This window comes from Nanorana parkeri, unplaced genomic scaffold, assembly GCF_000935625.1.
Source record: "Nanorana parkeri isolate BGI_ZX_2015 unplaced genomic scaffold, ASM93562v1 scaffold455, whole genome shotgun sequence".
NCBI lineage: Eukaryota > Metazoa > Chordata > Amphibia > Anura > Dicroglossidae > Nanorana > Nanorana parkeri.
The window spans coordinates 1,146,926-1,170,097 of record NW_017306723.1 but is presented as its reverse complement, the minus strand read 5'-3'; the positions used below and the strand labels follow the sequence as shown (position 1 = coordinate 1,170,097).

The window sequence follows — 23,172 nt, the reverse complement described above, 5'->3', positions numbered from 1 at the left end:
TTTTAATATTTATTTGTATTTATTCATTTTTTATTAAATATTTTTATTTTTTACTTTACTTTTAGGGGCTTGGGGAAATATTGGGGGTCTAAACAGACCCCTGATATTCCCCTTTTAAAATAGAAAAAAGAGATTGAGGACAAAGAGTCATCAACCTCTTTTTCTGCAGCCGGAATTATCAATGAGCAGGAATCCTCTACACTGAGTGTTCCTGTTCATTGATAACATGAGAACATTGTGTTTACCATAACCACATAATGTTCTGCCCTGGGCGCCCATAACTCTGGTTACGCCACTGTAGTCAACATACCATGTCCAATTATTTACAAACACGCAGCGATCACTGATCACTGACTGTTTGTACCTCGCTCTTCTCCCTGACACACTGTCACAGTAGGCTGAGCGAGCGGAGCTCAGCCTACTGTGACAGCGCGGGCTCCCCCTTTCTCCTCCCACAGCGCTCGACCGCCTGTCACAGTTTCTCTCCTCTGGGACACAGAGCAGTGCCCATCGGGGAGGAGACAAAGTAGGGATGCACCACTGTATCGGCCAGAAAATGTCACTTTCGGCATTATGTCAAAAGTGCAATTTTCGGCCAATATGTTGGTGCATCCCTAGTTTGTAGTAATTAATTACCTCAGTATATTAGAAAATGATGCTGAATACCGGTTCTTATTCTGTATATACGGTGTGTACACTGCACACTAGCACTACTTCTGTCCTGTATGCTGGGTGTGATCCTTATTATTTGCCTTTATCCTTTATATATACAGTATGTGCTGTGCTTGGTTCAACTGTTCTCTATGCCGTGTATAACTCTCAGACTCTGTTTTTTACTCTGCACACTAGCACTTCTCTTGTTCTCTGCCCAGGGTGTCATTCTCAATGTCTGTGCCGCACATGACCACTTCTTTTGATCTGTTACTAGGAATAAATCTCAGCGTTTGATTTTTTTCTATGGACGTTGCACAGTGACACTTCTCTTGTACTTAATGTTGGGTGTAATTTGCAGTTTCTGTCCTCATTATAAACAGACTACAGTATGTATGGATGTTGCACAATGTTTTTCCCAATTCTGTATGCTGAGTGTAGTTGGCACTTCTATGGTGCTGGGTGTAACTCGGTATCTGTGCTTATTCTATATGTACAGATGCTGCACAGTGGCACTTCTATGGTGCTGGGTGTAACTCAGTATCTGTGCTTATTCTATATGTACAGATGCTGCACAGTGGCACTTCTATGGTGCTGGGTGTAACTCTGTATCTGTGCTTATTCTATATGTACAGATGCTGCATAGTGGCACCTTTATGGTGCTGGGTGTAACTCGGTATCTGTGCTTATTCTATATGTACAGATGCTGCATAGTGGCACCTTTATGGTGATGGGTGTAACTCTGTATCTGTGCTTATTCTATATGTACAGATGCTGCATAGTGGCACTTCTATGGTGCTGGGTGTAATCCTCAGTATCTGTTGTTATTCTAGATGTATACTGTAGAGGTTACACAGTATGCCTTCCCTTGCTCTGTGTGGGGAGTGTAATTTTCAGTATCCATTCTTATTCTGTATGAATAGACTGCACAATGTCACTTTATTTTGTCCTATATGCTGGATGTAATTCTCCATATCAGGTCTTATCCTGTGTGCATGGACTCTACACAGTACCACTTCTCTTGCTCTGTAAGCTGGGTATTAAACTAGTATGTGTTTGTCTTCTGTATGTACAGTTGATGCACAGTGCGACGTCTTGTGTTGGCAATGATGGGTGTATCTGATATTAGAGAGCAGGGTGTACAAGTTCTGCTCATCTTGTTCTACATACCGTATATACTCGAGTATAAGCCGTCCCGAATATAAGCCGAGGTACCTAATTTTAGCAAAAAAAAACTGGGAAAAAGTATTGACCCGAATATAAGCCGTGGGTGGGAAATGAGGCAGCTACTGGTAGATAGATACCAATAAAATGACATTAATATTTATTTAAAAGAAAAATAACCTAGCTCTGTAAGTGGAAAAGGGGGTACAGGGCTACATATCATGTACTACGGATCATTTAACCCATTCATATTAGCAGAGGATAATTGTAAATCTATTGTTCAGTGCACTCTATATGTAGTATATAGTACATGTACATATAGAGTGCCTGCAACAATACATTTACAATGATCCTCTGCTAACATGAATGGGTTAAATGATCCATAGTACAGGGCTACATACAGATCATTTAATACATTCATGTTAGTATAATTGTAAATGTATTGTCTGCACTGTATTAGCAGTATATACTCTATATAGAGTATATACTGCTAATACAGTGCAGACAATACATTTACAATTATACTAACATGAATGTATTAAATGATCTGTATGTAGCCCTGTACTATGGATCATTTAACCCATTCATGTTAGCAGAGGATCATTGTAAATGTATTGTTGCAGGCACTCTATATGTACATGTACTATATACTACATATAGAGTGCACTGAACAATAGATTTACAATTATCCTCTGCTAATATGAATGGGTTAAATGATCCGTAGTACATGATATGTAGCCCTGTACCCCCTTTTCCACTTACAGAGCTAGGTTATTTTTCTTTTAAATAAATATTAATGTCATTTTATTGGTATCTATCTACCAGTAGCTGCCTCATTTCCCACCCACGGCTTATATTCGGGTCAATACTTTTTCCCAGTTTTTTTTTGCTAAAATTAGGTACCTCGGCTTATATTCGGGACGGCTTATACTCGAGTATATACGGTAATACATTGTAGAGATTCTGACTTTACAATCCACATAATTGAAAGGCAGCTGGAGCAATAGTGTATGCAGGTACCATCACTGCCCATGAAGAATCTCACTTTCCATCATTTGGCCTTGAATAGCCATGGCAGTCCATACATTGGCCGTTTATCATTAGAGAAGGGGTAAACCAATCTTTCTCTGAAGGAAATCTAATATGTATGGGCAGTTATTTAAATACTGAGAAACCACATATCAAGGCTGTTAATATTGAAGAAGCAGGTCAGGTCAAGACACACACACACACACACACACACACACCCACACACACTTCAAAGGTGATTGTATTATTATAAAAAAAAGGTCAGATATTTGAGCCCACACTCCCTCCTTGTATCAGCGCTGAAGCTTTCCTGATTAGGACAGAGTTTGGTTTGTAGCCCAGGCCCTCCGGTCTGCGATAAATCCGTTCAAGCTTAATTTCTGGGGAAGTTGCCCCTCCTGCAGGAGACAAATCTCAGTTCTGCTGACAATAACCAGCACCTCCACCCTAAATATAACCGCGATAATTGCTCTCTGTACCAGTGAGAGGCGTGGGAAGCTGAAAAGCTCCCCAAACAGCCGGGGCGAAACATGATGTCTGTGGGAAGATTCAGCTGTACGGAGGTGCAATGTCTGGAAGGACAATATGGGCTGTGAGAAGTGACCCCTGCGCCGATACAACATCATTTCGCTTCAAATGGCACAGTTTAGAAACGCCATGGCTTGTTTAGCTGAAATTGCTTTCTCAGCTGAAATGTAATAAAACACTTTACTCGCCATTAGGCTGCGATAATAAAAGGTTGTACGGCAGGACTGGGCAGTTGTAGCTGCTGGGGAACCACAAGTTGGAGTGCAAAAGATTTCAGTGCCTGCTGAGCCTTGTAGTTCCAGAAGCTGGATGATGTGGACAGTGTTGCATTCAGGATGACTTAATACATTTTACTGAATCATTTCTCAAACAGCAAATTGAGCATGGTGCAGATTTCTATGGTATGAAATCTGCAAACCTCCCAATTTTCTAAGATTGAAAACAGAAAATTTGGATTTTCATTATTTTGGAAACTGAAAGAAAGATAAAATCATAGGAATTATATTCTTACAAAATACATTTTCATATACTCACAGAAACATATTAACTACTAAAACACAATAAAAAAAACAAACACACCAGTGCTTGTAGCTGTTTCAACCAAAGCAACCCAATCCCACCATATCTCTGGGTACAATGGATGAAGCCTTTCAGTGGCCTCCACAGACAAAGTCACTGTTACAAATCTTCACCACCGACAGTTTTTATAAAGAGTATTGGCAGCTTTAGACCTCATTCACATCAGTACTCCTGCATTTAGCTTTAAAAGAGACAATAAGTTATGTAGAAAGTATATACAACTTTTACGCTTCCCAGATCACTTTTTCCTGCATTTAGATGTACCTGCTTTAACCCCTTAGCTTCAGAAAAATGTTTAGTTCCTGGGGACCGGAGCAATATTGCCATTTTTGCTTTGTGTTTGTTTGACCATAATTTCCATCTTCATCATTCATTGCACCTACACATATTGTATACCATTTTTTAAAAGGAAAAAAAAAACTATGTTCCACAGTTTTGGCAATAATAATGTGTATATAATTAGTGTAGCTAACAGAAGGTAATTCATAGTAAAGTTTTGTATTTGTTCTGATTTATAGGGTATATCATATGTCTGGGATTTCAGTTCATTTTGGAAGTTGTAGGTCACAAAATACAAGGAGGGAAATACAATTTTAGTGTGGAACAATTTTAGAATGGGGTAGGTTTGTCTCATAACTTTAGTAGCGTAGCCGCATAGCTGTATTCTCCTCAGAGATACTTTGTATCACTTTTGTAACGCACTGATCCGACTTGCAGCTCCACAACACAGTGAGCTGCAAGCCAGCTCAGTGGCTGTCACAGCTCTGTCATCACGGTGATTACCTATCACCGTGATCAGAGTGCTCGGATTCCCAATTTGCTGTTGAGGGTCTGCCTCGGGACCCAGCAATAGCATTACCTCAATGAGCGCTGGTCCCTCCACAGACCAGCGTTCATTGTACCTCACAATGGGATTATTCCATCCCGATGGGAATATTCTGTCCCCGATCTTTACTGAACTGAAAGACTGTGACGGAATAATTACGTCATTGGTCAGGAAGGGGTTCAAGTGGGTTTGGTCGTATTTACATGCTTTCAGTCACATTCAGAAGCTCTATTTGGATCTGACACACATCAGACTTTAATTTTTCCTAAATGCAGGTAACATGATCATGGCTCCATGCATGTAATCGTAACGTGGACAAACCCATTAGGAATCATTAGATGCATGTATGTGTTTAGAAAAGCTTTGTAAATTATTATTATTGTTATACAGGATTTATATAGCGCCAACAGTTTGTGCAGCGCTTTACAATATAAGGAACACATAACAGTTACTAGGGATGCACCGATACTAGTATCGGTGCTGATACCAAGAATTTGGCCGAATTCTCGTACTCGCCTAAATGCTCCGATACTTGCCTCCGATACTGGAACTTCCGAGCAGAGGGAGATCTCCCTCTGACCGGATGTAGCGAGGGAGCATGGAGCTGGCTTTCTTTCCAATTAGGAAGCCGGACGGTGGGTTATGACCCACCTCCCGGCTTCCTGATTGGCTAGGAAGCCAGGCTGCCTAGCAACAAGTGAAGCCAGCTTCCTAGCCAATTAGGAAGCCGGGAGGCGGGTCATGATGTGTCACTCGGCTTCCTGATTGGTTAGGAAGCCGGCTTCACTTGTTGCTAGGCAGCCTGGCTTCTTGACCAACTAGGAAGCCGGACGGCACCTCATGACCCACCACCCCAGCTTCCTGATTGGTCAGGAAGCCAGGCAGCCTCGACAAGTGAGGCAGGTGTTCTTTCAATAGAACACCAGCTTCCCAGGCAATCAAGAAGCAGGGCAGCGGGTCATGATGCGCCGCCTGACTTCCTGATAATTGGGCACACGGGACCAGTATCGGCAAGTACCGGAAACAAATATTGGTACTCGTACTCTGCCGAAAAAACTGTATCGGTGCATCCCTAACAGTTACAATACAAATCAAGACAAGATGGTAAGGAGGGTTTTGCCCGTGAGAGCATAAAAACACATCTAATGGTGTGTTCAATTTCCCGTGTGAATGAGGCATTGTTGTTCTCAATATTTTAAAAGTAAAATGAATAGCTGACTGTCGTTTTCTAGGCAGATGGCCATTGCTGTGAAATCTAACTATGGTTAAGCAAACTTCATGGGTTACATAAAACAGATGCGTTGGCCAAAATGGAATCAAGAAAAGTTGGAGTCAACCCTTTCCTCTGGTCTCTACTATTTCTAAGGCCCAATTCACACCCTGTGTTTTGTAGCTTGGATGCCTAGGCTCTACAACACTCAACAGGAGGAATCCACATTGTTTTCTATGGCTCCTTTTCACAGATGATTGTTCTGCCACTTGTAGCAAAGTGCCAGTAGCTCTAAAAAGTAAGAGTTTCTTTTGGAGCAGAGTCAGGCATTTTGGCCCCAAGAGACTTCAATGGGAGTGCCTGAAAAATGCGGGTCATGTGTTTGTTTGTGTGAAAATCAGCAACAGGTGGAGTGAAGTTTGACAGCAATAAGAATAAAAGAAAGTGCTTGTGTAGGTATAAAGAGGGAAAATAATGACAGGAGAGGGAATAGGGACAGATATCAAGGACTCCAAGACATGGTCATCAGTCCACATTTGTGGTCTCCATAGATTGCCTGTTTGATAATATAAATAATGGAGAATTCTGAACAAAGCATGGCAAGGCATGTATCCTATATCACCTCAGCTTTTGTTGATGGTTGAGCTGATGGGTGCTAGCTGGGCTTAGGGTCAGCAGCTAGTTGCATTGTATCACCGGCAGCAATGTGATTTTTATTGAATCCATTTAGGTTTTAGTGGCTGCAGAGAGCCAGGACCTACAAATATTTAATGATAAGTGCAGCGTGCTGAAATATTCATCGCTGGTTCCAGTCAGACTATTTTATGGAGATCGTGGAGAGCTGAAACTTCTAACTGTACAGATCGCCCATCCTCTGAGACCGGGTGTGACCACAGCTAATCGCACAGCCACTCTCTGGCATGTTATAGACTCTGCATAATAGAATTAGGCTGATTGGTGTTAGATTAGGAATATGAGGAGATAATAGAGGCTTAATGCTTTTGGCTGGAGATCAGACTGACAGCTGCGGCGGATCGCTTTCTGTATGCTTAGAGGCTTTGTTGTCTCACACGATGGCTTTCATCGCTGAAAAGTAGAGCACTGCTCTGTTGGAGAAGCAGACCTCTTTGAAAGAAACATTTGCTAGAAGTAATACATGCAAAGAAAAAACTTTTACTTACTTTCAATGCAGCAGGAGCAGCAGCTAAAATGGAAACAGACATCCTGACACCCTCACCAACTATGTGTTTGTGTCCACCTGTTTTGCCGTCACCATGGCAGAAACATTTGCACAAAGAGGATGCCTCTGCTGCATCAGATTATTTCTTCCTGGTGCAGTCCTGTCCAGCTATGGCATGCATTGAATGAGGTGTGGCTGCAGGCCTTTTTTTTTTTTAAATGTCATTTCTCCTGCATGTGCCTAACTGGAGAGAAATTACTGCTTGTTGAGAAAGACCAGGGATCCCAACCTGAAATGAGTCATTTCATGGAGGTGCCCTCTGTCAAATCCCCCGTGCAACAACAAAGAAGAGAGCACCACCCCCCCGAAATGATGGCAGATAGCAAAGAAGCTATTCCTTCCCTTGCTATCTGCTGTTTTTTTTTAGTATTCTGACAGCTGCTGCTTTCAAAAAAAAAAAAAAGCATAGGAATGAATAGCTAGGCTGCTATTGGCTAGATCAATTTGCAATAGCCAATAGCAAGCTAGCTATTGCACCCACCCTCTGCTGCTGTCAGTCAGCAGAAGAGGACCTGATGGAGAGCTTTAAGTCCACCTCTGCTTATTAAAAGCGGCAGTGGGTGGGTGCAATAGCTAGTTTGCTATTGGCTATTACAAATTGAAATAGCCAATAGCAATCCAGCTATTCATTCCTATGCTGGTTTTTTTTTTTCCCTGACTGATGGCAGCCAGCGGCCCCAATGTCAGAAAAAAAACAAAAAAACAGCAGGGAAAGGTTTACTCTGCTCGATTGAGCAGAGTAAACCTTCCTGGGACAAAATGTTTCTCTCCCGGGTGTCCGGGAGCTGCTATCTAATAGGGGGAGACTCTAGCAATGTCCGGGAGAGTTGAGACGTCTCACAGACAGAAATTAGAAATTAGAATTTTAGCTCCATGCACAGTACTACTCCACAACATGTTACAATAGGTCTAGAAAAGGGAAAAATCTCAGCATTACCCCTAATGCCATGGTAGCTTTCCCTACTCTGCCCTATGTAAGCTAACACAGGCATGATGTGTAAACTGGCGGGCACAGACACAAAGTATGTGTCTGGTAATGGCTTTATATAATAATAATCAAATGTTTAGATTTCTTCATAACATTTTGCTATAACCTTAGTGTGTCCGTATTGCTTGGACCTTAGATGAAGGGGTCCTGAAAGCGTCTTGTTTTAAAAGATTAAAATAGAGTTCTTTAACTATAAGGCCTTGTTTACATATGTGTCAAACATTACCAAGTGACGAATTACTCTTAACACATCTATAGCACTAACCCAAATTTAAGACATGTTTTTGATACGGGGAAGTTATGTAGAACTGGCTGGCACTGGAAGTGGATGTACAGGTACTAGTTCTGGCTGCCACTAGTACTGGATGGTGCTGTTACAGTACAGCACCTTGTATACTCTTCAAAAATGCTTGTAAACCGCACCGTAATCGCTATAGACACGGTTATGGCTCACTTTCATTTACATGAATTGAGGTGGTTGCCAAATGTAAAGCATCCCAAACACGACGTGCTGAATAGTTTGTGCAGCACCGCTACGTGACACTACCACACATTTGTACTGTGCTGTACACTGACCATTCAATAACCTCTAAGGTGCGTTGGAAAGCATTGAACACCTACTATCTAGTTTAGCCAAATGGGTTAACAAGGCATAACACACAGAAGAGGTCAGGCACTGGAGTGTCAGTCGGTATCAGTGGAGGAATAACCTGCCACATTACACCAGCTGGAATCTGGAAACAAGGTCACCGAGAAACGAATTACGCTGCGCATCTGGTTAGGATGCTAAAAATGTAAAGGGTAACTCCAGCTTCAGGGCTAAATTTAATGTTACTGCACGTACAGGATCCGTTTTACATGCCAAAAGATTTACCTAATGCCTGCATGTCTGTGATGCCCCAAGCCTGCAGTGCTAATAACTGTAAACCATAATAAAGCTGATATAAAGTAGCATCACCTACTCTGAGCACCATTCCTCCTTTAACCTAGCTAAAGGGCAGTGACCAATTCAGCTTCACTGTTAGTGGTCATTTTCAGAAGAACTCCGGGCATACATTACTTTAACCCTTGCAGTGGAGCTACCCCCACTTTGCAAAGGTTAAGTGCTAATTTTTGTCTGGGGACAAAAATAACAGATATACTCACCTAACCCTTGCAGTCAGCTGCCTGAGAGACCAATCCCTGCAGCCTGTCTCCTCCTCCTCCTCTCCAGCATTTGAATGGCTCTTGGCGTTCTCACGTCCTATACACTGTATAGGACATGATGACTCACAGGACCTTAGACTGTGGCATTACAAGGGGGGTGCAGCTCGCACGGTGTGACAGCTGCACGAGAAAGGAGGGGACCTGGTGGCATACCTTAACCCTCCGGGTGAACATTTCCTCCTCTCTTTGCCGGCGTCCATCACAGAGATGGCCACTGACAAGTAAGCGCATGCAACGTCATTGTGCACGTGCATGTGATGTCACGCGTGCGCAATGACGGCCCAGCGGGGTATCACCTGGCACCCGGTCTGGGTGACACCCCTGTTGCCAGAGCGGAGGGGGAGTGAGGCAGAAGGGATCGGTCTAGCAGCTGGCAGGCCGGTTCTTATAGTGCAAGGCAATTGCAAATATGATGGTGACACGAGGAGCTGTGAAACATCAGCCATTATGGAGTTGTCCGTACCTCATCACAAATATCACATTGGCTTTACTGTGCTGCCCTCTGCAGGATTGAATATAGACTACAGGACTACATTCATTGCAAGAGTGACTCGCTGCGCTGTGCAAGTAAAGGAGAGCTCTAAGCTCACTAATCTTTTATTTATAAAACATCACAAGATTCTGCTAGCCATAGATAATAGCAGGAAAGTGAATATTGCAGCAGTATATTTTATTAACCGATTGAATATTATTTCCTGTGCAAGCTTTTGAGAAATACTCAGCTCTCCACTGGGAGTGGTATCATCCTTTATATAACATACAAATACTATACAAATGAATCTGTGTTTCACAAGCCAACAGGAAACAACAACTATAGAAAATGTCCGCTGAGTGCCCAGAGATTCACAGCCGGTGGCATGCAAAAACAAAAACCAGGTTGTATGTGAAAAATGTATTATTGATTAAAATATGACATGTTTCTATCACATCTAAATATAACAGGCGTAAAAAAAATTACTTTTGTGGTTTCCAAAAAAGCAGGAGCCAAGATGCTACATCCATTAAGCTTTGACATCCGTGATTTTCAGGCAGTAAGACTTTTGAAAAATAAATTTTGGTTTGGCAGTTCTGCAAAAAGCATTTCCATCATCAGAGCGGAACATACTGTCAGTATATATGGAAAGAACGGAATCCTTAGCCAAAGCTCTGCAGGATGCTATCTGGATCACTGACCCTGCACCATAAATACACTTTTGTAATAACTGTGAATAGGAAACAGAGGTGTTGGATATTCATTCTTGTTACTGATGTAACTAATAGAAATTCTGTGCCAGGAATCCTGCATGTACTATGTAATATATGGGGCAGCACAGTGGCGTAGTGATTAGCACCCTTGTCTTGCAGCACTGGGGTGCTCCATGCAAATCCCAAGCAGCACAATATCTACATGGAATTTGCATGCTCTCCTTGTGCTTGCATGGGTTTCCTCCAGTTTCATCCCACAGTCCAAAAACATGCTGGCAGGATAATTGGCTCCTGACTAAATTGGCCCTAGTGTGTGTGCGTGCGTGGGAGTGGTAGGGGCCTTAGATTGTAAGCTCCTTTACCAATTAATGTGCCCCACCTTGCTGATCACAGCAGCAAAGCAAACATATCCAATGCTCCAACATCACATTCACATAAAATAAAATGCAGCATGAAACCTGACTTTTAGGTTATGTATTCTGACCATTACAGATAATGGTCAGAATACATAAGCGATCTTGTACATTTTTTTTTTTTAAACGAGCTGCTTTTTTTTTTCCTTGTGAGATTGTTTCATGTGAATATAACAGCAACTTAGGCTGGGTTCACACCTGGGCGCACGGAATATGCGCATTTGCCGTGCGTTTCGTGGCGCGCATTTAACGAGGGCTATCCGGCTGTATCCTAATGGATACGCGCAGCTAATACGCCCCAAAGAAGCTCCTGTGCTTCTTTGGGCGTAGGGCGTTTTTCAGCGCATACCTACGCGCTGTAAAACGCCCAGGTGGGAACCATGCCCATAGGCAATCATTGGTTATCACATGTTGAGCGCTTTACAGCGCATAGGAACGCCCAGGTGTGAACAGACAGAATCATGGCAACCAATAAGCTTCTCTCATTCATTTTCAAAGCTTATCTGAACAAACTGAAAAGAGAAGTGGTTTGGTTGCTCCAAATTCTGTCTGCTCCAATTTTTATGAATACCCCCCCATTGTGTTTGACTTTCTTCTGAGTTTAATGCCCATGGACACAAGCCCTTAAAGAGACATTCAGACTATGATGTGACAACCAAAATTTAAATCCGTAACATGGAAATCATAAGCAAGCTAGTCGGCCTCATAAAACTAAAGTTGGTAACACTAGTTACAATTTGATTTTCCAATTTCTTTCTTACCAACCAGTACATCGAGCAAAGGCCTGTGTGTTTGGATATAAATAAGATTGATTGTTTAGGGAGGCCCCTTTCAGGGGGTTGGTACATCTAAACGAGAATGTACAATTCGATTGTAAGGCTATTCATTAGCCTGACTTCATTGAAAATAAATGGGCTGTCATGAAGCTGAACTGCAAGATAATAAAATATCTGTCAAAATCGCCAATGGTCGGTCTCCGAAGAAGCTAACCATTTTGAATCAATCTCCCCACCCGTAGCCGAGGAAGCAAGATATTGCTCCCATCACTAGTGATCTAGTGCCACTGACAGCGTCCAGGCCACTGGCAGAGCAACATCTCACTACATAAGGAGCGGTTCCATAGGGACAGGCAAGCAGCCTCTATAGCGATCCTGCCGCTAGCGATTTGTCTCTAACAACAGAATCACCCGTCTGACATGAGCCTTAGTTTTCAGAAGACTGAGTTAATCAAACAAGTGAACAATCTATGATGAGCAGCAGAAATGGGGAGATATCTGTTACAGAAATAATCTTTATGTTGGCTAGAAGCTGCAGATGCAAGCCAGTACAAGCAATCAGAAACAACAGGCAGTCATGACTGTTAAATATCAATAGTCATTACTTGTTCATTTACAATCAATCAATCCAAATATGCAATGACAATGTAGAATTTTTAAAAAGTGAGAAGACAGCAACTCTACAATCAGGGCCGGCTTTCCCACAAGGCCAACCAAAGCCCGACCTTGGGGCAGCAGGGAGTAGAGGGGCAGCAGGGGTGTGAAATTCCTATCTTCTAAGGCCCGGGGGGAGGGGGGTTGCATTGAGGAACCTGACCTTGGGGCAGCAGAGAGAGCAAAATCAGGCCCTGCCTACAACATAAAACAGAAACAACAAATTCCTCCAACTGTTTCATATGTGGCAAGCCCTAGGTTCAAAGTGTTCAGGCCTAAGCTCATATTTTTAGAAGCTCCATATATGCTCTACAAAGAGCAACATAAGACGAGTGATCTTAAATACTGCCATTTTCTCCATAGAAAACCACAGTGTGCCATCTGCCCCACTGAATAGCATTCACTCAGCATGAATTTAATGGGGAAAAAGGGCATATTGTTAATCACAAGGAAGGGAGGGGCTGCACTACAGGTGGGGAGGACAGGAAAGGATCTAGGGGTGGGTACAAGAAGTGCTATTTGGTGGGATTTAGGCAGCTTCATCATACTAAGGCTACTTCCTTTATTTCTGCCTCCTTAGATGTTTGATTACCTTATGCCAAAATGACAAGAGGGCTCTGGAAATGCATGCTGAGAATTGCAGTGCTACTGAATCAGCAGACATGTCCATTTCTACGTTATTTAATGTCTCTGAAAAAAAAACAAAAAACAAAACACCAAGATTTGCTTCTCTGGTCATTACAGTAAAAAGTCAGTAATTCTCTTGCATGTCTTCCCTAATGGTCTGTTGTATGCTCTGATGAGTATCAAGGAGGGGGAAACATTCATCTGCAGTTGAATGACACTCTACTGTGGCTTCATTCTGCCTAAGACTCCTGATACAGCTATAATTGGCCTATTACCCATGTCTCTTGATATAACTGTAATTGGCCCTAAGAGTATTAAAATAATGCCACAGAAATGGAAGTAGCCTGGGATCTAAATGTGTATAATCTCCCACATCCTGCACCCCTTAATTAAAGGCGTGAAGTGCATCTTTTTAATTGGTGCAGTGGAGAGAACTGACCTCTTGAACAAATAGAGGTGCAGTTAGAGAAAGCATCAGCAGATGGCGCCGCCACACCATACTTCACATTCCTATTGTGTACTAGCAAGATTGTGTTCATTAATTTAGGATATAAAAGAGATGAACTAAACAAGAGCTTATCAATTACAAATTGTATCATAATCAATTTTCCAATCATTGGCTGCTCTCTTTGCTTGTGCCAGAGGGGCGCTTACCTGTGTCAGCACTTTCACAAGGCGGAATCATTTACATACATTATGTTAATGGTGCTCATACCTGCCCTGCAATGGCCCATTCTACCAGGAAGTGCAGCATCCTCACTGATTCCTCTTGTGTTCCCTCGGGGCCACTTACTTGCTGCACTTTACATCGATCACTGTCAGAGTTTAACTCCATCATCGCTGAAACCACTAAATGAGCCATTTGGTTGCTGAACTGCAAATAAAAGCCGACCAACTCACTGTGGTTCGTGGTTTATCTATTATAAAAGGGAAAATGTTCTTTCCTCTTTATTTACTTGGCAGGAGAAATTTCAGCAGAGAGAGAGAGAGAGAGAGAGAGAGAGAGAGAGAGAGAGAGAGATTAAAAAAGAGAGATAGTGAAAAAAGAGAGAGAGAGAGAGAGAACAAAGGAAAAAAAAGGAGTAAAAAGTAGAAAGCAAGAAAGAGAAGGGAAGAGAGAGGAAAAAAAAAAGGTGCGGAGAAGTGAGACAGGGTTGAAGGATAGGGAGAGGGAAGGGATAAATGACATGAGAGAAAAAGAGAAATAGGGGAGGAGAGAGAGAAAAGTGGGAGAGGGAAAAAAAGAAAGGTGGGTGTAGAGCAGAAGCGAGACAGGGGTGAAGGATAGAGAGAAGGGAAGGAGAAAAGATAGAGAAGAGAGTTCAGGGATGAGGAGGAGGGAGACAGGGAGGGAGCGATGGAGATAAATAAAATTCTATATGAACACGATAATCTATAGAGCATGTCACAGCATGCAATATACTATTTATATATTTACACACAGATCTCAGCACCTGCTGGCTGGAAACTTTACCACTGTTTTTTTGTACAATAGCAGGATCACATGTTGAGAAAGCAGCGAGTATAGATGATAATTTCTTAATAAGTCACTTCGTTTTCAGCAGTGGCATTTAAGTCAGAGCAGGAGGCAGCTGTATAATGTAATGTAATTGTTGAAGTGCTGGGTTCCTTTAATGAGGGTGATTTTTGCACTAGGCAGCATTTTCACCTGGCTATACTTCTTTTCTAAAATCCTCTTTTAAAATAACAAGTAAGGGGTGGGCAGAATCAGGGAGGGGGGCATAGGGATGAGAGTGAAAAACAAAAAAAAAATCTAACGTGACATCAGCATGCGTTTTCTTACAACAAACCTGCAGCCCCTCCTCCCAGCACTAATCCATCCCCAGCCTTCCTCTGATCAGTTAGTTGCATGTCAATTGCACAGCTTGGTAGGGATCTGGAGACTGGCAGCCAGCAGCAGCAGGGATACGCTCTTAAAATAACCTCTCTCTTCCGGAGGAGGACCAGCATTTTGTGAAAAGGATACCGGCCAAGGCTCAGCACCAGAGAGAGTGTGAGAGAGAATTCTGCTCACCTTCCACTCACCGGCTTTCTCACATTTTTTTTTCTTCCCACATCCTGAAAGAATTTGTTTTGTGCTAGAAGCATCGAGGCACAGCTTGATCTGCAGGCAAAGATGTCTCGGAGGCGACTTGCCATGCTGGAGGATTGGGAGGCACCAATGATGCCTGCAAGCTCTCTGAAGTCAAAGTCAACTTCCCCGGCTGCTACAGAATGAAGGTTTGTTGGCGAAGGAGACCGGAGCAGAGATGTCTGTGCCTTTACTTAAGATTGGGGTTGTCCTGAGCACCATGGCAATGATTACCAACTGGATGTCACAAACCCTGCCGTCGCTGGTGGGCTTAAACACCACAAAGCTAACAGCTGCCAATCCAGGCACATTGGACAGAAGCATCGGGGTGAGTTGTGGGGAATAAAATGCCAGGCACCAGTTGGCTGTTTATGCCCAAATGTTTGGGGGGAGGGTGTATATGTGAGATTATGTTAACCCCAGAGTGTAAGATATCAGCACATCTTGCTCTCTCCACCACTGTGAGCGAGTTAAAATGCAAGGTTAAACAGCAGATTGGTCTGTGGAACAAAGCAATAAAAAGGGAGGAGGTCTAGATAATATTGTTGTGGCTATTACAGAAGGAATGGCTTTCTCTTCCAGTGTCCTGGGATCAGGGATGCAGTCACTGCTCAGCACCCTGTGTGAATGTGAAGGCGGCAGGAATCTCTGTTAAATGGTTCTTCGGTCACAAGAGAGACATTAGAAGCCTTTCTACAATCCTCATTATCATAGCGGAGAGACAAGTGGCAGCAGGAAGGACAAGAGGAGAGATTCTCAGTTGAAGGCATCTGAAAAAACAAATCCCAATCTCTCCTTATCCATCCTTTTGGCCAGCTGTGCCTATTACACACTGCTCCGTCATATAGCATGGTCTGTTTAGCGCATGAAAAACAAATATAAAAAAATGTATATTTATAATCAGTGTGTATCTATGTGACGAACAAAGACAAGGGAAAAGGGATTTGTTTCTGTTTGTTTACTTTGTATTTTGTCACCTTATATTTATCACATATAAATTCGGCCCCCTAGATCTCCTCACAGTATGTGATCCATCAAATTTGGATCACGTCCTGCAATACAAGTCATCCATAGAATATAAAATTCCCCCAGAATTGAGGTAATAGCTAGTACTCAGATCCTTCCAACAATAAAGATCATATCTACAATTCTAGACCTAGAATCAAGGTTATCATATCACCCTCGGAATCAAGGTCAAGCCTAGAATTTTTGTCATGCCTCGAATTGCGATACCGCCTAGACTTTTGATCTGTAGAACAGAGAAAATCTGACACATAAGAATCACTCCTAGAACTGAGGTTATATTTAGAATTTAAGTCGCCACTAGAGGTGAAATTTCCCCTAAAATGTTTTTAAAGCCCAGAACTGAGGCTGTCCTCAGAATTCAGGCCACTCCTATTTTGTGCAGCACGCATCAATCTGGCTTCTAGAATGTGTAGATGCAGATTTTGATTATATGCATCTGTATGAACAATTATTGCAGTAGTTAAGGTTTAGTTCAGCATTACTTTGCCAGCAAGTAAACGGCACTGAGCGAGTCACAAATCACACAACTCTCCACAAAGCTGGCAGGTCCTAGAGATAGCATTCACTGATCGCACAGGTCTAACTAAATCAGCAATGTATCCTTCAAGGCCATCTTCATTTAAAAACTCAGCAGAAATCTCATCTTTGAAGAACTAACTGCAGCATCCCCACACTGTACCTAAGTAAAATCTTGGAAGTGCAAAAGTGCCTTAGAGTGTGTTCAATTTCCAATGCTCTTGTCATTTTGCTGCATGCCAAGACAGCCGGCAATTTGGTTCCCAGCCAGTGAGATTAAGTAGCAGAGTTCTGACTTTTTTCTGTGTAATTACAATTTGAGCTGACTATGTGGTGAGTGCTGTGCAAGATCACAGCTCGACTTAAAACGAGAAGCCTTTATTTTGTGGTGGATAGTATAATGCAAAAACTCTTCATGGTTATTTTTTGTAAAAGAATGGTTACCAAGGTTATATACAATATTTCTTTACAGGTAATGAGCGTGAAATAGCCACAATTCCGTGTTTAGCTATGTAGCATTATGTGGCTTTTATGTTCTCATGACAAGCAAATAACGGTTTTATTTTGCATTTAAGAATCATGATACGGCATTGTGCATTGAAAAGAGGAGATAATGACTTTGAAGCTGATCCATGTGACTTATGAAGCAAGTCTAATAGCCTCCAATTTTTCACAGTCTAACCCCACACACACCAGATACTTTCAATGTCAGCCTGGAATTTGGTTTCAATTTAAGTCTTATCATTCCTTTTCATAATTTTTTTCTCTCTCCATTTACTTCAATTTTTGCTTTATTCTTTACTTCATTGTTGTTCATTTCTATCCTCTCCTTATTTTCTAGGTCTTGCCAACCAACCCAGAAGAAAGTTGGCAGGTGTATAGCTCTGCCCAGGACAGCGAGGGCCGATGTATATGTACAGTGGTGGCACCGCAGCAGACTATGTGCTCTCGGGATGCCAGGACAAAGCAGCTCAGGCAGCTCTTAGAAAAGGTGAGGAGAACATTAAATGTGGCCTCATTGCTTGCTTGCTGGGAAATGCATTCTGGGGATTTTAGCAAGCTGTTTGAGATTAAGTAAACATCTAATAGAATCAACATCTGGGTCTTCTTTATTGGTCATTTTGTAGTGCGATATGCCTTGTGTGAAAGCCTTAATACCTAGAGAAAGTTTATATTTGGATAAAATGTCAGTATGCAAGTTAAAATTGCTTAGCGCAACACCTACCAAAAGCGAAGATGCATTTTCACAGATTTTTGCAGCTTCTATCGAATGAAAATAATTTCCACTGGGCTGTATCTTGCTACCTTGGTCATCAGGAGTGTTTGTTTGTTATAACATCCTCCCCAGTCTTAACTACAGAGTGTCCTGTAATGCAATCATAGAGCTCTGCTCAATAATAGCTTTTAGTAAATAAATCTGCCCTTACACAGATTGAGTTGCTGGATATTTTTGCAGGTTACCAATTGGAATTACAGTTGAATTTGCACGCAACAGCCAAATCTGACAGATATGGGTGTCCAACACAGGTGTACAAGGCCTGTAGTGGGGCAATAACAGAATTTGTATTATGGATATTTGCCATCCTCAAAAGTCACGGTCAGACCCATGCCATTACCCATTCTAGGCTGTGAAGGCCTCACATACTATAGTCTACTCTGTACATGTTTGGACACATAGTTGTGTAGCAGCCAATAGCAAAGTCTTATGACTAGACTTCTGCGGAGTTTGCAAATTTGGTTAAATCACAACCAAAACACAAAGCTGTTTACTGGCAGGGTGTACAGAATGGTGTCATCTGTAAACCTGATATAGGTCAATAGGCAGGCGTGCAGTCCTACTTACACAGAAATGTTATAATGCTTAAGGCAAGCCATCAACAACATATGACTCTCCATCTATAAAAGGACTACAAAACCCAGTATGTACTGCCAGCTGGCTTCCAAACATGCTGGAGCTTGTAGCCGCACAGTAGCTTGAGGCAAAGGCTGCCCGAATCTTGTGTGTACAAATCTAGGACACACAGAAATGGCTTGTGTCATATGCTTTTAGTAGCTATTCAAAGTTATGAGGCCGAGTTTATGCAAGTGAGCTATTTAGTCTCTCGCAAAGAAGACCAACTTAAAGCTCAACTGAACCTGCAGTTTAAAGCAGCAAGATACATTTTAGGTCCATCAAAACAAATGGTTTTCCCCTGGTTTTAGTTAGTTTTCTTTCTAAAGCAGCCACAGCCTGGGTGGAAAAGCCTGTCCCCTGTCAGCATGCTGAAGAAATTGACCTTTGTGGGGTAGCAGTGATTTCTTTGAGGATGTCCTATATGCCCCCTGCTGAGTCCCCCCTGCTGAGTCAGCCCCTGCTGAGTCAGCTATAGCTCTACAATCAGGAAAGATTATGCTTCCTGCTGATTGGAGAGTTCAGTCTCTGAAGGGGGAGTGTTGGATCTCAACAAGGAGATCCCTGCTTTCCCACTTGGAGAAAAATATTCACACTCTGCAGAATGCCAGCAGGACACAGCTGTGGTTATTTTTTTAGGAAAACAAACTAAAATTTTGCACACATTTTGTTTAGATGCACCAGGAATGTAAAGCCCATAAGATGTGCAGTCGCTTGTCTGCCTAATAAGTTAAAAATAAAACTAAATATCCAAAATAAGATAGAAAATGTGTCTTGAAAATAGAGTGGTAATAATTATCCCATTTCTTTTACCTTTTGTGATTTTAAGTTACTGGTCTAAATATGATTTCATGAGAAGGAAAATGAGATTACCAACTTGATGGTTGGGGTGCTGTAATTTGTTAGCCTGGGAACACATCTATATTCAGTGCTTGATCAAGCAAGATGTATATCATATGAGGCCTATAGTGCAAGTGTTGTCTAGGATTTATGTAGCGGTATATTAGCTCTAGATGGAACAACACCATGATAAACAATCAAATATTAAACTTGGCTGCCTTGTACATCTGTTTTTCTTTTATTCTATTTTCAGGTGCAAAATATGTCCCAATCAATAGAAGTTCTGGACAGGCGGACCCAGAGAGACCTGCAATATGTAGAAAGGATGGAGAATCAAATGAAAGGCCTGGAATCAAAATTTAAACAAGTGGAAGAGACTCACAGGCAGCACCAGGCCAGGCAGTTCAAGGTGAGTACTGTTCCTAATAGCTAGGGCTTGGTGAACTGTGTTTGCATGGCTCCTGTAGAACTAGAAATCCCTGACGGGCATTTTAGTTATACAGAAAGCTGTGTCACATAGGTTGCCTACCTTCACTCAAACATATTTCCCATTGTGTATTATGATTTACCATAAGTAAGTGCATTAATATGTAGTTGGTAATGTTTTGATAGACAATGATCTAGAGGCATGCTACTCCATTCTCCTTTAGATTCTATCAGAAACAAGACAGTGACTAGAATAAATAGGGCTTCTATCTAGTATATGTACTATACAAAGTAGAATATAATGTCAAAGGAGATTACTAATTGAGACAACTCCGTGCCCTTCTTTGCCATAATTTAGCTTGGGGCAACCTCTTCCCCCGAGCTTCTCCCCTTCCATACTTTTAACAAGATGCTGCATATGTGGACTTGAATGGGTTAGAAGAACAAAACAATCTTGAAGCCACATTATCATTTTATTTATTTATTATAGGTCTTTATAAAGCGCCGACAATGTAAGCAGTGCTTTACATAGTTGCACATTCACACCAGTCCCTGCCCTGAAGAAACTTACAATCTAAGGTCCCTATCTCACATGCATACATTCAAGGGCCAATTAAGACTGTAGCCAATTAACCCACCAGCATGTCTTTGAAGTATTATCATGAAAATTTGCCCGTTGTATTATCCCCAGACCCCAACAAAGGTTCCAGTTTAACCAGAAAGTAATTACTTAGGCTAAAATGTATTAACTACCAAACTAAAAATTGTAAAGTGGAAGTGTCACTAGTTGCCAATGATATGCCAAATCTTGAAGGTGACAAGCTGAGAATTCTTTTATGGTACCATTTTAAATGTTCCCTTTTTCTGTTTGACTTGCTAAGGCGAATGGGGCCAAGCCTTGAATATCATTCACAGATTTTAACTGTCCCTTGTACCATAAAACCTATCCTCAAAAAAGAATGCAGCAGTATAAAAGAAAAAACTGTCAAAAGGGTCTGCCTACAGGGATATTTTTATGTAGGTGGGGGCTGGTGAGTTGAGTCATCTGCTTGGATAATGTAATACCTGGGCTTTGTTAGCTCTTTTTAGTTCATGGCTTTGTTCCCACTCACTCTGGGATGTTTCTACTCCTGACATTGCATTCACCAGCAATGGGTTTGGGTCCACCTCTTTCCAGCCAAAGCAAATGTGCAGACCTGAAAACTCAACAGACATTTGACCACCAGATTCTGTAAGAGATATAAGGAACCAATAGGTAAATTAACTTCCCAGCAATCACCAAACTCTGAAACAAAACCTTTGGGTTAACTGACCCTATAAGGTTTGCTGCAGCCTCTCTCAAATCAAATTGGCTTCTTCAAAGGAAAGGGAACGGGAGGTAAGCTCATCCTGGCAGATTCCTGGCAGCTCCTGTCACTTAATGAGATTGGAGAGGCTGATTTTCCAGCAGAAATGAAGCGTGGCAATGCGTGACATGTAATTAGTGACAAATAGATGTTAGCATGCCTTGCGTGATTTAACAAACAACCTTCCCTGGTGCCATCAACCTCTGCCAATAGGTCAGATAGGATCAAGCTTTTGCAGCTAAAACAAAGAATAATTTTCAGCACTGAAAGGTCAGACATGTCAAACACAGGCTATCCCTCAAATTTTTTTCCAAAGACGAATACAAATTACAAACAATAATTTAAAAGCACAATATACAGTGCATTGTCATTTATCACTACTTCTACAACTCACTGCTTTCTGTGATGGGGAGGGACACTTTTTATAAGCGACCCACCATTGCAACAATGTCCTATTACCTCAGAGCGAAATAAATTAGATGGGATCTCATTGAACATTTACAGGCACCAACATTAGCCTAAAGTTAGCTTCTCCCAGTGTGCATTAGAAGCTGCAGCAAGTAAGACAGACCCAACCTCATTTTCTGGCTGGAGAAAGGAAGCTATGTACAGCACCCTGTCAGACCATCCTACCAGCCATGATCTGCCTATAAAGCACAAAGACACAATGATGATGTCATTGGGTCTAAAAAAGGGATGTAATAAAAGCAAGTTTGATTTAAACATTTCATTAGCACGTTGATGGGGGTGGGAGGAACCCAGTTGCATTACCCATGTAAACCAAATTGCTTTATGTTTCTGGGATAAGTTGGGAGAAAACTTCAGAAACTTTACAGAAACGTAAGCAACATGATGTTTAACATCATTCATATTAAATTTATATAAAAAATTGGTGGAGGAAAGGACAGAGGAGACATATACTGTAATATATACACACACACACATACACACATATGAAAACAAACACGGATCATAGAAATGGAACTATAAAATGTTGGGTCAAAATAGGCTCAACAAATCTCTTCAAATTATTCATGATTGCCCCAGTTTCTCTACAGCTTCATATTAAACTCAAAAGGCATACGACTTCATGACATTCAGGATAATATAGAAGCACAATATACACTACATTTTTCTTGAAGACGTTTCACTGGATATCCGACCTGCTTTCTCAATTCAGAATTGACTATATACTATAACTATATACAAAAATGTACCTTATTTGTGTATCACTCGGCTATAGATCCTCAAATCATCTCTGAATTCATGCTGACACTGTCCTTCCTTCTGAAGGGTGGCTATGGTCCCTGTGTGTGTTGTAAAGTAGCCACAGCTCCAAGCTCACTCCCATGACTATAACTACAATACAAATTAGTAGGGATGCACCGATATATCGGCCGCCGAAACATATCGGCCGAAAATGGCACTTTTGGCATAATGCTGTCACAACACTGTGACAGTGTGTCAGAGAGAAGAGCAAGGTACACACACTCAGCGATCAGTGATCGCTGAGTGTTTGTAGATAATTGAGGATATGGTATGTTAACTATATCCTCAATTATGAATGAATGGGAGTGATCTACATCACCCCCATTCATTCATCATTGTAGTTATACAATACCATGGTAAACATACCATGTCCTCATGTTATCAATGAACAGGAACACTCAGTATAGAGGATTCATGTTCATTGATAACAGGGGACACAGAAAAAGAGATTGAAGACTTTGTGTTCTCAATCTCTTTTTCTATTTTAAAAGGGGAATATTAGGGGTCTGTTTAGATCCCCAATATTTCCCCGAAGCCCCTAAAAGTAAAAAATGGATAAAAATATCAAAAAATTTAAGTTTATAAAAATTAAAAACATTTTCGGTATCGGTTTCGGCCTGACATTTTTTAATTTATCTCGGTTTCGTTTTTAAAATGTCCATTTCGGTGCACCTCTACAAATTAGTAAAC

The 23,172-nt window shown here is 41.6% G+C and overlaps 1 protein-coding gene across 4 annotated transcripts in view; it reads left to right on the top strand.

The window, feature by feature from the left end:
- Nucleotides 1–23,172, top strand: part of OLFM1 (olfactomedin 1) — a 60,023-nt gene that overhangs the window by 10,330 nt on the left and 26,521 nt on the right. For 2 of the 4 annotated variants that reach the window (XM_018560450.1, XM_018560452.1), the window contains exons 2-3: nucleotides 17,552–17,701; nucleotides 19,695–19,850. In XM_018560450.1, the coding sequence (XP_018415952.1) occupies nucleotides 17,552–17,701; nucleotides 19,695–19,850 (306 nt within the window). Of the gene's footprint in view, nucleotides 1–14,895; nucleotides 15,501–17,551; nucleotides 17,702–19,694; nucleotides 19,851–23,172 lie in introns of those variants that run through there. The other 2 variants (XM_018560449.1, XM_018560448.1) reach the window with 2 other exon arrangements.